General features: G+C 39.6%; 1 protein-coding gene across 5 annotated transcripts in view; it reads right to left on the bottom strand.

The window, feature by feature from the left end:
- ush2a (Usher syndrome 2A (autosomal recessive, mild)) overlaps positions 1-12,636 on the bottom strand; it is a 237,482-nt gene that overhangs the window by 116,716 nt on the left and 108,130 nt on the right. For all 5 annotated transcript variants that reach the window (XM_044346023.1, XM_044346054.1, XM_044346031.1 and 2 more), the window contains exons 37-44: positions 11,979-12,059; positions 9,721-9,909; positions 7,577-7,717; positions 6,638-6,713; positions 6,056-6,141; positions 4,762-4,921; positions 482-644; positions 255-402 (exon numbers count right to left, since the gene is read on the bottom strand). In XM_044346023.1, the coding sequence (XP_044201958.1) occupies positions 255-402; positions 482-644; positions 4,762-4,921; positions 6,056-6,141; positions 6,638-6,713; positions 7,577-7,717; positions 9,721-9,909; positions 11,979-12,059 (1,044 nt within the window). The remainder of the gene's footprint in view (positions 1-254; positions 403-481; positions 645-4,761; positions 4,922-6,055; positions 6,142-6,637; positions 6,714-7,576; positions 7,718-9,720; positions 9,910-11,978; positions 12,060-12,636) is intronic.

The following is a 12,636-nucleotide window of genomic DNA, read 5'->3' as shown; positions in this document are numbered from 1 at the left end:
TCATTATTGTCAATGTTTCTCTTTTTTCTACACTTTTTTATTTTTCACTTAGTTTCCAATCACGTAACTGTATCTAATAACATATATATTAAACCAACATGTCATAAAGGGATTATTGTAAACTTGTGTGTGTTTGCCTTTAGTTATCTCATATTTGACATTCTTATTTGACATGTTGATAAATGTTTATGTACATTTGACTGTTTTTGGCTCTGTATCTGTGTAGGTGCTAGAGTAAGCATGTGTCTTCTCACCATTTGGAGTATCAGGAGGTGTCCAGCTGACGTTGAGTGCATGGGGGGACAAAGGAGTGACCAGCGGTGCAGGAACATTCTCTGGGGTGCTCTCCTCAGTCTGCGTCTGGCTGGGGGGGCTAAAGGTACATCCACCTCCTGTGCAGGCCTGACGTGCACACAAACACATTAATGTATGGATGAAGGTGACAATGGAAGTCAAAAAGATGAAAGAGTATAGGACTCACAGCCAGTGTGACAGTGTAGGCTGTTCCAGGGGTTAGGTTGCGGAGTGTGTGGTCTTCAAAAAGTCCTGAGCTGTTGTAGGCTAACACAGGCTCTAACCCGCCATGTGAAAGGAAGATGGAATAGAACTCCAAAACACCATTGACCTGAGAGGGCCGGGACCACCTGGAGAGGAAGAGAGGAATAAGAAGAGATGAAAGAAACAAATACATTCACTCAAATACTGCACCTAACTGAAGTTTGTTTTTTTTTTTTGGGGGGGGGGGGGGGAGGGGGGATTTTATGCCTTTATTATAGCGACAGTAGAGAGAGTTTACAGGAAATGAAGGGGGGACAGAGATGGGGTGGTGACATGCAACAAAGGTCAGCTGCCAGAATCGAACCGTGGACTTTGCATTTAAGTGGCATGCGTCTTAACCAGCAGGCTACGGGGGTGCACCCTAACTACGTCTTCAGAGACCAGATCTTTACTTAAATATTCTCATTTTATGAAATTTTACACCATTTCAGAGAGAAATATTTGAGCTTTTACTCCACTAAATAAATCAGATAGCTATAATGTCCACTTACTTTTCAGATTCAAGAATAAGGCTTATGTTATTTGATCTTACTTTATTTTATATTAACAGATTGCAATAACTTTTCTGTTAAGCAACAGCCTGACATGCCAATGCTTACAGGTATATGCCTTCATCCAACAGAACTCCATCATTTATGAAAAACTCCACACAGCTTCATTAGCTGACATACCTCTTCATTGTGATGACAAAGGCCAGTGTAGCTGACTATGTTTAGGTGTAAAGATAACTTGTAGTGACTTGTATTACCATAGCAGTATTAAAATAGAAAATTATACATTTTAAAAACAAATTTATATACAAACATATGATTTAATAAAGTAACTACAGTCCTGGCCTGTCTGCTTTATGTATTCAACACAGAAGACTACTGATAAAAATACTGTAGATTCAGATGACTGCTTACACATCAAAGAACTTTGTTGAATTTCATTGGTTGCATGAATCAACTTACTATTTGTTTTGCAGGACTCTAGTAAGTATGCTGCTCTCACTGAAATTGTATGTATATATTTATGTTACAGTACACTGAAATTCTGAAATAAGAGACAATAAAACTAGAATATATCTGTGGGCTTCATGGGAAGTCCTTTTGTCTGAAGTTGCTCTATTTGTGTATCTGTGTATGCGTGTGTGTGCATGCACGTGTGTGCTTTTATCATTGTGTTTCTATTTGCAAGTAGATGGAAACACAATGCTGAGCTAAGGTTTCTTACACCACACACACACACACACACACACACACACACACACACACACACACACACACACACACACACACACACACACGTGTATATTGTTCACACAGTTGGTGGTGTCTTCTTTTCTATATTTAGAACAGGAAAGTCATCCCAACAGAGAGAAAGAGGGAGGGACAATCACAGTGATGTGATTTGTGCCTGCTGAAGTTGTTGGATTGATGTTCAAGCTAAGGTGAAATAATTTATTATGAAAAGTTGTGCAAACAAAATTACAGTTAATTATAATAAAGACTGAACTGTTTATTTCATTTCATCATAACTTGTAGTGCTGTAGTGGTACTTGCCAGTGATTTACAAATGTATTGAAAATGACAGATGTTGACACACTTTTCACTTCAAACAAAATCCAAAGAATCTGATTAATTATTAATTTTGAGAAAAACACAACAATGAACTAACTTATAAAGGAACACAACAACATATTTTTTTATAAATAGTCCTGAAATTCTTACAAGTCCCAGAGAGTAGCCCAACCCTCCTGGCATGGTTGCACGGGGAGGCCATTTTAAAATGTGATGGATTCCTTTCTTGGTTCCTCCCATTAAAAGCCAGTTTTTGAATGACTGATGAGTGTGTGTTAGCACACAATTAGCCACTGTGGCTAATCTATCACATTTATTATAAGATTAATATGCTGTCGATTGGCACTGTGATGTATGTCCACTTTTGAAAAACTAAATCAAAGGGGAGTTGTAATAATCTGTATCATAATTCACTGCGGTAATGGTTTTAGAAAACCATTGGTTTTAAAAGTGTTATGAAAAGAAACAGACATATTAAATTGAAAACCAGGCACTTAAGGTGCTCAAATTCTGCTCCACAATCTATGAAATGCCAACCTGTCTGATGCACCATCCCTCCCTCTGATTTCTCCTGCTCTTCTCTGCATTTCACACTCCACAAAACAGCATCAGTGCCATCAAATAATTACTAAAAACACATTCAAGTATTGAGATTAAATCAAATCAGAAAGAAAATAAATGCCATTCAAGTAAGTAAATTCATTTAGGGCTGTTTTAGTTAAGCTAGGTATAGTGAATTCTACCTCTGCCCTGAACATGCGTGTCATCAGGTTTTGTGTGACTGTGACTGTGCACATGTCCTACAGTCAGTGTGGGTATTTTTGCGAGTGTGTCTGATTGCATGTGTATGAATGTATTTGTGTCAGGTACAGTAGTGTAAAATGAGTGCAGGGAATAAATCTGCTGATATTGTTTTTGTTCACATTCTACAGCCTCCCTCAACCTTTCTCACAGTCCCTCACTTTCTTTGTCTTTTTTATTTCCCTCCATTATTTCCCTTAAAGCTCACAATTTATCTTTTACTCTTCTCTCTGGTCCACTTTCCCTCTCTCTGTCTTCACATTTCTCATAGATGCACTCTCTCTCTCTCAGCTTTTCTCACAGACACAATAGAGAGATATTGACAAAGTATGATCTCTCAACCTCTGCCTGTTACCAATGTGCTAACAAGGCAATACGCATCCTTCCCACACCTAGTGAATTTATAGCTGAAAAACATTTTAAATGCTCAGGGTATGATACATTTCCCTGCCCTACAGACAGCAGTACTCGTATGGATGATTTATTCACCTAGTAATTTACTTTCATGCTGTCAACTGTTTATAGACTAGAGATACAAATATTTGGCTTGTTTACTTTGCGCAACGTTATTGGCCTCATTTGTGAAAAGTTTCCATGCAGAAATGATCTTAACTGGTGCGTAAGGAATTTGTCAGAATGTTTTATTTCCAAATAATTGTGGGTAAGATCAAAACTGACATGTGGTCATGACTGGCCACATGTAAATTTTGGTAAACTGGCAAACGGATGCAAAGTGATACTATGGAACACCTGGAACACACATCCAATGTCAGGTGAATAAAAAGAAATCAGTGGCTTGTGCACATTTTGTTAATTTTCTCTCTTAAAATTATTCAGAAGAAATTTTATAATTTTATAATAAATTTTATAAACACAAAAATGAGGCCCAACAGTTCTATGATTCTTTCTCACTATTACCACTCCTACAATACAATTCAGGTGCATATGTTTACATGTATATGTAGATGCGCTGCTCATCCAGTATCATCATTACCAAGATAGTCACATGTTAACCACACACACTCACACACAAACCCATTTCCCACTCAGAAACGGTGTGCCTTCAATTTACTCCTTCTCCCTGCTCTCACTCACCCTCTGACCATTGTTTAAGTGTGAGTGAATATGCCTGTGTGCATGTGTGTGTGTGTGTGTGTGTGCATGCGTATGAGTGGCACTGTGCCCTCCTGCGGTGAGTCCCACTGTAAGTGACAGTCAGGACACTAATGGCTTTCACGCAGATTGACTCTTACAGACACACACACACAGACTTGCACACACATACGCAAAATCCAGGAACATTTGCACATGAACATGATGGAAAAAGTGCAGAGATCTATCTTCCTCTGTCCCCCTGCCTTTAAAGGTGAAAGGTCAAGTGCGGAAGAATATTCTGCATGGTAAACACAACTGCAGAAGGTCACTGCCTCTCTCTTTCCCTTTCCTTCTCTGTTTCTATTTTACACAGACACAACGGGTAAAAATTAAAAGCTATATGTCTTTTATTTTATTATTATTTCTATTTTTATCCCATCGCTTTCACTGATGCTTCAACACTCTCTTTCTCTAAAAAACAAAGTTACACACATACTGTATGCGTACAGTACAGACACACGTTAACACCTAACATACACACTAAGCACTGAATAAACAAATAACAAATAATACCATGCATTGTGTCCTGCAGCTTTAAAAGACCTGCTATGTGTGCCTTTTTGATGTATAGTAAATGTACGCTGTGTATATGTGTCCCTACCCACCATGCACGAAAGAGAGAGTTCTGAGAGTATGAGTAAGCGTACGTGTGTGAGAGTGTGTGAATGTGTGTGTGGGTTCTTACTCAACCAGAAGAGTCCGCGAGTCTAGCAGGGTAAGAGTTGGTGCTTGTAGAGGCCCAGGAGGAAGCTGAGAGGTCAACATTGTAACTTGTGAACTGTTGGTGCAGCCCACAGAAGTGCATGCACTCAGTACCAACACGTGGGTGGAATACACACCTAGACCTGAAACACACACACACACACACACACACACACACACCAAGGCAGATTCATAAAACAAAACTTTGATTTACATCATAAGACTAAAATTGCCCTCACAACTCCTTATTGTGAGGGGATTTAACCCTCATTTATCCCCTGTTCCTTGATTTCTTTTTTACTGAAATATTCCTCAGTATATGCTCTCACGTTGGCTCTGTAACTTGATCATTGTTTCTCTTTCAATGTCTATCTTTGTCACAGTCACAAAACTATTCTCCATCTGTTCCACTCTTGCAATCTCACTCTCTGTAACACAATCTATTCTTGTGCATACTGTGTAATTACTATGTCCATAATCCTTCCAATCACTGTGAACATCAGACACTCGACATTATTAACCCAGCATGAATGATATGTGCTCTCTTGCCTTCATTAACTTACAAAGACACACACATACAGTGTTGGGCAGTGTGATGTTTTGCTAATCGTGTCTGTGTATGTGTGTGTGTGTACCTGTATGTCTGTAAAATCAAAATGAGTGATAATTTATTCTGCTTATAAAAATGTCATATAGGATTGTACATTCTTGTAGCCTGTATGTTCTATTGTGCATGTGTGTGTTTGTGTGTCTATGAGGGGCTGTGCGAGCCATAAATGTGTCTCACTGTGTGTATCTATTCTCATCCTGGTGCAACACTCTAGTCTCAGTGGTGTGACATGTGTTTCGTACCTTCTTTAAGTCTCTTTAGTGAAAGCTTTCAAAGCAAATTGTGTGAATGCATGTGCGCTAATGTTTAGTGTTCTTTGTTTCTCTGCTGCTTCATTTTCAAGTTTGTGTGTGTGTGTGTGTGTGTGTGTGTGTGTGTGTGTGTGTGTGTGTGTGTGCACGCGCGTGTGTGTTTAGTGCTCTTTTTCAAAGTGCTATTCCCTTGGTAAGGACTGAGATGCTCTTCCCTCTTTCAAATGCTAATCCCCCACTCCATTTTGCTTTTCTTTACTCTTCCCCTTCTCTTTACACCAAGGCCTCATCCCTCCACAGCTATGCTGCGGTGCGCGCACACGCACACGCACACGCACACACACACACACACACACACACACACACACACACACACACACACACACACACACACACATTTTCTCTCTCCTCTTTACCAGTGATGTTGTGTTGTCTGTCGTTCCCCCTGTAGACCGTTTGGTCGTTGTGATAGAGGAGGTACTCTGTAATGCCTCCATTGGGCCTATCAGTGGAACAAAAAGTGAAATGAGGGTAATATTATGATGTTTTATTCAAAATGTTATACTATTTTGATGTTCAATTCTATGTTATGTATATTCAGAGCATATTTATTCAAGAAAAAAAAAGTGCTAAATAAAAGCAGATAAAAATTGCACATATAAAAAATATACACAAGAGACAACATATTATATTCTCATCAACATTCTACCATTAGCTTTACTGAGCTTATTTTACAACAGTAGGTTTCTTTTATGTATACTCAATTCATCAAAAATATATCTATTAACTTCACTGCTGTCTTTCATGTCGTCTTGAGGAAATAAGTGAGGTAAAACAGAATGCAGGTAAACTCTATACCATGTTGTTCAGATCTGGTGTGTACTTTCTTATGTAACACTTTTCAAATTACAGAAGAACAACATAACAAACCAACATAAACATGCATCTTGTATATAAGAGGGAACAAGGGATGGGTGCCGTTATGTATTGTGTGTCACCTTGCTGGAGGTTCCCAAGTAACATAGAGAGCTGAGGGGGATGAGACTGCAGCTGGAGGAGACACTGCATCTGGAGCTGAAATTTGTTTATAAAGAGAGTTATGAAAATTGTAATTTAATTTCACATGATGTTCAACATTGACACAGTCTTGGATTACTGTTCAGAAGACTGTAGGTATTGGACAAGAAAAAGAAAAGAAAACAACAACATTATCTTATATTCCTAATCTTGAAAAAAAGGATGAAAAAATGTTCCTCTGCTTCAGGGGAAGTGAGTAAAAATGTGTCTTTATGAGTTTGTGAGCGTTTTAAAAAAGACTTTGGAAAAGAAGTTCTAGATAGTTCTTCCTCCAGTCTTCCTAACATGGTTTAGTGTCTTAACTCTGGGCTCAGTGAGAATCAATACAGTAATCTGTTTTTTTCTTTAACTTCAGATTGATTTTTGCTGTCTCTGCACTGACCCCTGCCGTCACATTATCTCCCCAACAAGGCCAGTTAGTCCAACACAGATTAATGTAGTGACTAACATATGAAGAAAAATCTTTCTTTTCCTCTTCCACTCCTCCCAGATAAGAAAAACATTTCTCCCCTCCGTACAATCTGTCCTTCACTCAGTTGTAAAGTGCCTCATTCTTCCCCCCATCCAGCCATTTCACTTCTTCTCATTTTCCTGTTCCTGTTTATTTCATTCTGACCTGTCCCCTCTGTCTTGTATCACTGCTCTTTTTCTCCCCTCTTAAGAGCTAAAAATCTCCGTCACTGAAGAGACAGGATGAGAGTGTCTGAGTTTGATGTGTGTCTTGGTGTTTCTGTGTGTGTCTGAACTTAAAAACCATCATAAATTAATGCTACTGGTAACAGATGGAGAAAGAGATGTTCTGCTCATGCGTCTATGGATCCATGTATGTGAGTCTATGTGTGTATTTGTCACAATCATACCTTCCTCCGGGGTTCTGAGGCTCGATCTCAAATCATTATCATCACCATTGTCGTTACGAAGACTCTCTGCGCAGCCAAGAGGAATACAGGCGCTTACAGTGACAATGTATCGAGTGGAGGGAGTGAGACCTGACAACACACCTGGAAAAGAGGAGAACATGTCAGAGAAGGAGTGAGGCAGCGGACACAGACAGAAAGATACATGGAGGCGGTGAGAGAAAGAGTGAGAGGTCATAACACGTGTGTTTCATAGAAGAGATATTCAATTTATTGTGTGGCGTGCCCCTATGGCTTTGAGGTTGAGACAACGAGCATGAACCGCTTAGCGTCTGGCTGTGGACTTGTGTTGCATCTCTCACTCTCCTTCATTTCCTGTAATCTCTCTACTGGTGCTACCTATAAAGGCCCAAAAATAATCAGAAAAATATTGTGGACTGTACACTTTTTAACATAAGCCAAAGAGACAATATTTGAAAATGTTGAAAGTGTTTTTTCTTTTTGTTTTCTTACAGTATGCATGTACTGTGTTACCCACTAATGTAACAGAATGTACACTACTGTGTATCTGCAGATGAATGTATTCAGTGTGCTTCAGCTGTGGTTTTAGCTTAGAGGCTGTGGAAGTAGATGCAGCTGTCCAATAATAACGGTATCACTACATGTTTGTGAAGTCTCAATCCACAGCAGAACTGACTGTGGCACCTAACACTAAAATTATATTCATTCTAACAATATATTCTTTACTTGTTGTACAAGGAATGTATGTAAATTGTGAATATATTCACATAGAGCTAGTAGGCTAGCTCCACTATTCAAAAAACCCATGGAGTGGATATGTCAGCCAATCACACTGAACACCCTACCTGACTAAATGCTTTTTACTGTTCCCTTTAACTGTGTGTTAGATCCTCTTGTTACTGAGGTATGTGTCAACATGCTTCAATAGTGAAATTAAAGTGCTTTACTTGTCCATGTGCTACTGTTGCTAAGCAAACTTCCTGGATTTGGCAAATGAAGAGAGTCTATTCTCATTGTAAAGCTTCAGTCATCTCATAGTGCTGTTTTTTTGTGCTAGCTGTCTCGGCCCTCTCCACTCCTCTCCGTATTTCTTCAGTCACTCTTTCACACCTACCCTCTTCTCTTCCACCCCCTCCAAATCTCCTCACCCTCAATCACCCTCTACTTGTCTTACTTTCTTCTCTCTCTCTTGCTTTCTTCCTTCCTTTCTCTCTCTCTCTCTCTCTCTCTCTCTCTCTCTCTCTCTCTCTCTCTCTCTCTCCCTCTCTCTGTTACCCATGTCTTTTAATTCAATTAAGGGCCAGGGCCCCACTCCGCTCCCATTACACCCTCATTTGCTTTCTGTGTTTTTTAGCCATTGGTGTAATTCTGCAGTCAGGTGTCGAGGCCATCATAAATTAACAAGAAGCCTTATCACGGTGGACTTAATGTCTGGCAAAGAGAGAGGGAGGGAATGAGAGAGACACTGAGAAAGACGGAGACAGAGAGCTCATCTTCATATTTGCCTGGAGACATGGCAGAGTGGATGAGAGGAGGGACGAATAGCAGCAGCGGACGCAGACATCATCATCAGTATAAAAGATGAAGTGAGGAAAGATCGAAAAATGAGCAACAGAGAGAGAGAGGGAAAAGGAGCGATGCCAGGGTATGACATCATTGGGGTAGTCCTGAGTGTCTTGTTCCAAATGGAGACAGTCTCCTAAAGCTGGGGACTTGCCAAGGAGACATTAACAGGGTTACCTAGGACAGTGTGTGTGTATGTGTGTTTGTATGAGAGAAAGAAATAGACAGTGTGAATGTGGTTTTACCGAGGGCCACAATGCCCTTAAAGTTCTCACATGACCATGGCAGGAAACCTACAAATAATGTAGTTGGAATAAATTCAACAAGAATACAGATGCAAGTTCAGTTAAATTAAATTATCCATGTTGAAACTGCTGCTACTTGTCTGTGATGTTTACCTGGCTCTTACAGACCAAAACACAGTTTATTTCTCTATGTTTATTCACTTGTTGGTGCCCTAGGTGAGATTATATGGAATAAGTAGCAAAACTTAAAGTATACAATGTCATTTAATGTATGTACAGCATATACAAATATTTTATAGCATCAAAGGTTTGTTTTACCTGTGAAATTTCCATTTGCCAGGTATATGGCTTTGATAGCTGGTGCCTCTGCCTGGTCTCTATTGTAGGCTCTCAACTCATATCTGTCAATCAGCCCTCTGATGTCACCTGTAGGTGGAGACCAGCTCACCTTGGCACTGAAACCATCCAAACTCTGAACTGAGATAGGAGGCGGTACAAACACAGGTACTAGAGAGAGAGAGAGAGAGAGAGAAGGAGAGAGAGAGAGAGATTAGTCAAGATGTGAGAGAATGTGAAGAGAAGAATATTGTGAACCAAGACAGGGAGAAATAAATAACTATAAGCAGCAAAATAAATAAATAAATAAAAGAATCACAAACAACCATCAAACTAAACAATACATACAGTAATAATACAAGTAAGAGAACCATAGAAAGAAAGATATAAGAAATTAACAAAACTCAAAACGAAGATATCAAATAAAAGCAAAAAAAAAAAAAAAAGAAAATATAAAAGATGAAAAGAAAAAACAACAGGTCGGGAGTACATGAGGTTAAAGAAAAGGCATCCCCCCATCTCTCTGTGTTTTAATAGGCCCAGTAAATCACACCTCACCATTAGCATAAATAGTATTTATGAGAGTAGTAACTTTTTCAGCACTGATTTAATACAGCCAGCCATTCATTCTGAGCTATATTTCACAGCAATCAGCCTCCCTCCCTCTCTGTAGCACTCCCCTTCTTTCTCCCTCTGACATCCTCAGTCGTTCAAGATGGTCCATCTCCTTTCCTCCCTCCATACCTACCTGCCTCTCTCTGTCTGTCTCACTGCCTCACCACCTTCATTTTCTGTCTCCATCCATCCTTCCATGTTTCTTTATATCCTTCTGTCCCTCACCTATGCTGGACTTAGCCCTAGAGAGGACTGGATTAGTGTCAACTTTTGTAATTGTCAGAAAGGGAGCATCACAAACACAGCAGGGCCGGCCAGATATTTTTGTGTATCAAACGGCATATATAAACAGCGATCTGAAGAAAAGATTCTATCAATTATTATATTTTATATCTATTTTATTTTTGTTAGTCTATCATCTCTTTTATCTCACTCATGTGCTTTTGTTTTGGTTTTCAGTAGGAGTGTACCACATAGTATTTAGTGATAAATAAGTTCACTACAAGGAAGCTGCTTCATTCTCTTTCTCCTGCAACTTTTTTGTTTTTCCTGTCAGTCATAAACTTCCTCACCTTCCCTCTCCACATCAGCTATTCTTATGTCCTCCTGTTTTTATCTATCCTCTTCATCCTCCCTTCATTACTCAGTCACCTTGCAGCTTTCTTTATATCCTCCCTTCCCTTGTTGCTGTCCACTCTTCCCTTTTCCCTGACTTTTACTACTTCCTTCTTCCTCCCTTCCTCCCACCATTCCTCTCAGTCCCCATCCTCAATCCTCCTTGTCTTCCCTCGGTTCTTAATGTTTTTAACACTTCCTCCCTCCCTCCCTCTCCTCCTTTCCTCTCTGTGGTCATAGCATAGCAGACCTACCAGTGTATCGTTCACTACTAACGAGCAGCTTTATATTACACAAGGGACCACACAGGCCATTCTGGGTTAACAGCCTTTTACTGAGATGCCCTTTATAGAGGCCTTATCAATCTCTCATACCGTCGGGCACACGTAATATCACTGGCCCTGGAGAAGTCTCACATACTGTACAATATATTAGTGCTTTTATATCCAAAATCTCTTAAGAACAAAGAGAAACACCATAGAAGAAAGTCAACAGGCGGGAACGTTTACTCCTTGTGGAATGTGCCAAAAGTTGGTTAGGATATACTGTGATGTTTTAATCACAGTAAAATCCTCACATTTTTGTTGGTGACTTAGATCCCACAGCACATAGAACAAACATACAGGGGATCACACACCCACGCCCCCACACACAGCATGTTAAAACACACGCGCTTTGGAGTATTAATGTATTAAAGAGATTTATCACCCTCTCCCACTATTAAAGTATGTCAGATAGATGTTCAAAGGAAATAACAATACAATGTGTAATGTGCTTTATATCGTACATAGAGAATTTACATACACATGTTGTTGTGTACCTCCAGCATATCGGCATGTTTGTGTTACTGAAATTGTGTTTCTCCCAGTGTGCATGCATGTGTGTGTGTGTGTGAATGTGAGTATTACTGTTATGATATCGGTCTGCTATATCTCATCTCTGGCTGTAAAACATTTTGGTCTGATAATACACACAAATACACACCAACTATTGCCAGAGAGATGTCTTACCTTTACCTCTGCTGCGTCCTCTCTGCCAAGGGCCTGCTGCCCAACCTCCTGCAGCCAAGGCCACAATCCTGTACAAGTACTCTGGTGTGTTTATGTACATGGAAGGTGGGGTTTAGGATGGGGACGAGACATGGGATGAGAATGAAAATAAATGATTAAAATTGAATTGGAAAATATGTAAGGTCGCCAACTTTCGACAACCTGTTGGAGTGAGATTCTATTTTGACACATACTGTTAGCGGAGGTGAACCTATGTCAACAGACCTCCCTAACTTTGAACAGTTTATTTTCTGGATTATAAATTCACTTCTATTGTATTGCACACTGGAAAGAGATGCTGCTGTTGATTTTGATTAAATCAATTAAAAGTCCACATTGTATTTGAGGGGGAACAAAAGTTATCCTCATTGAAGCGTGGGGTCCCAAAACACAATAATGCCCCACATATTAATGTGAATCACACCAAATATGCTAAAAGTTGTAGACAAAATCTTTTCTTTTTTGATTTACAAAACACTGAAATCCCTGTCTGTGCATAATGATAGGCTTATCTAACTACAGTAACTTATGGTACAATATAATGTGGTTCTTTGTTACTACCTGGAGCCATATTTTGTTGTTATTTACTATAACTATTGGAGGGGGGGTTCCAGTGCAT

Source organism: Thunnus albacares, chromosome 1 (assembly GCF_914725855.1).
Source record: "Thunnus albacares chromosome 1, fThuAlb1.1, whole genome shotgun sequence".
NCBI lineage: Eukaryota > Metazoa > Chordata > Actinopteri > Scombriformes > Scombridae > Thunnus > Thunnus albacares.
This window is presented reverse-complemented; position numbering and strand designations above follow the sequence as displayed.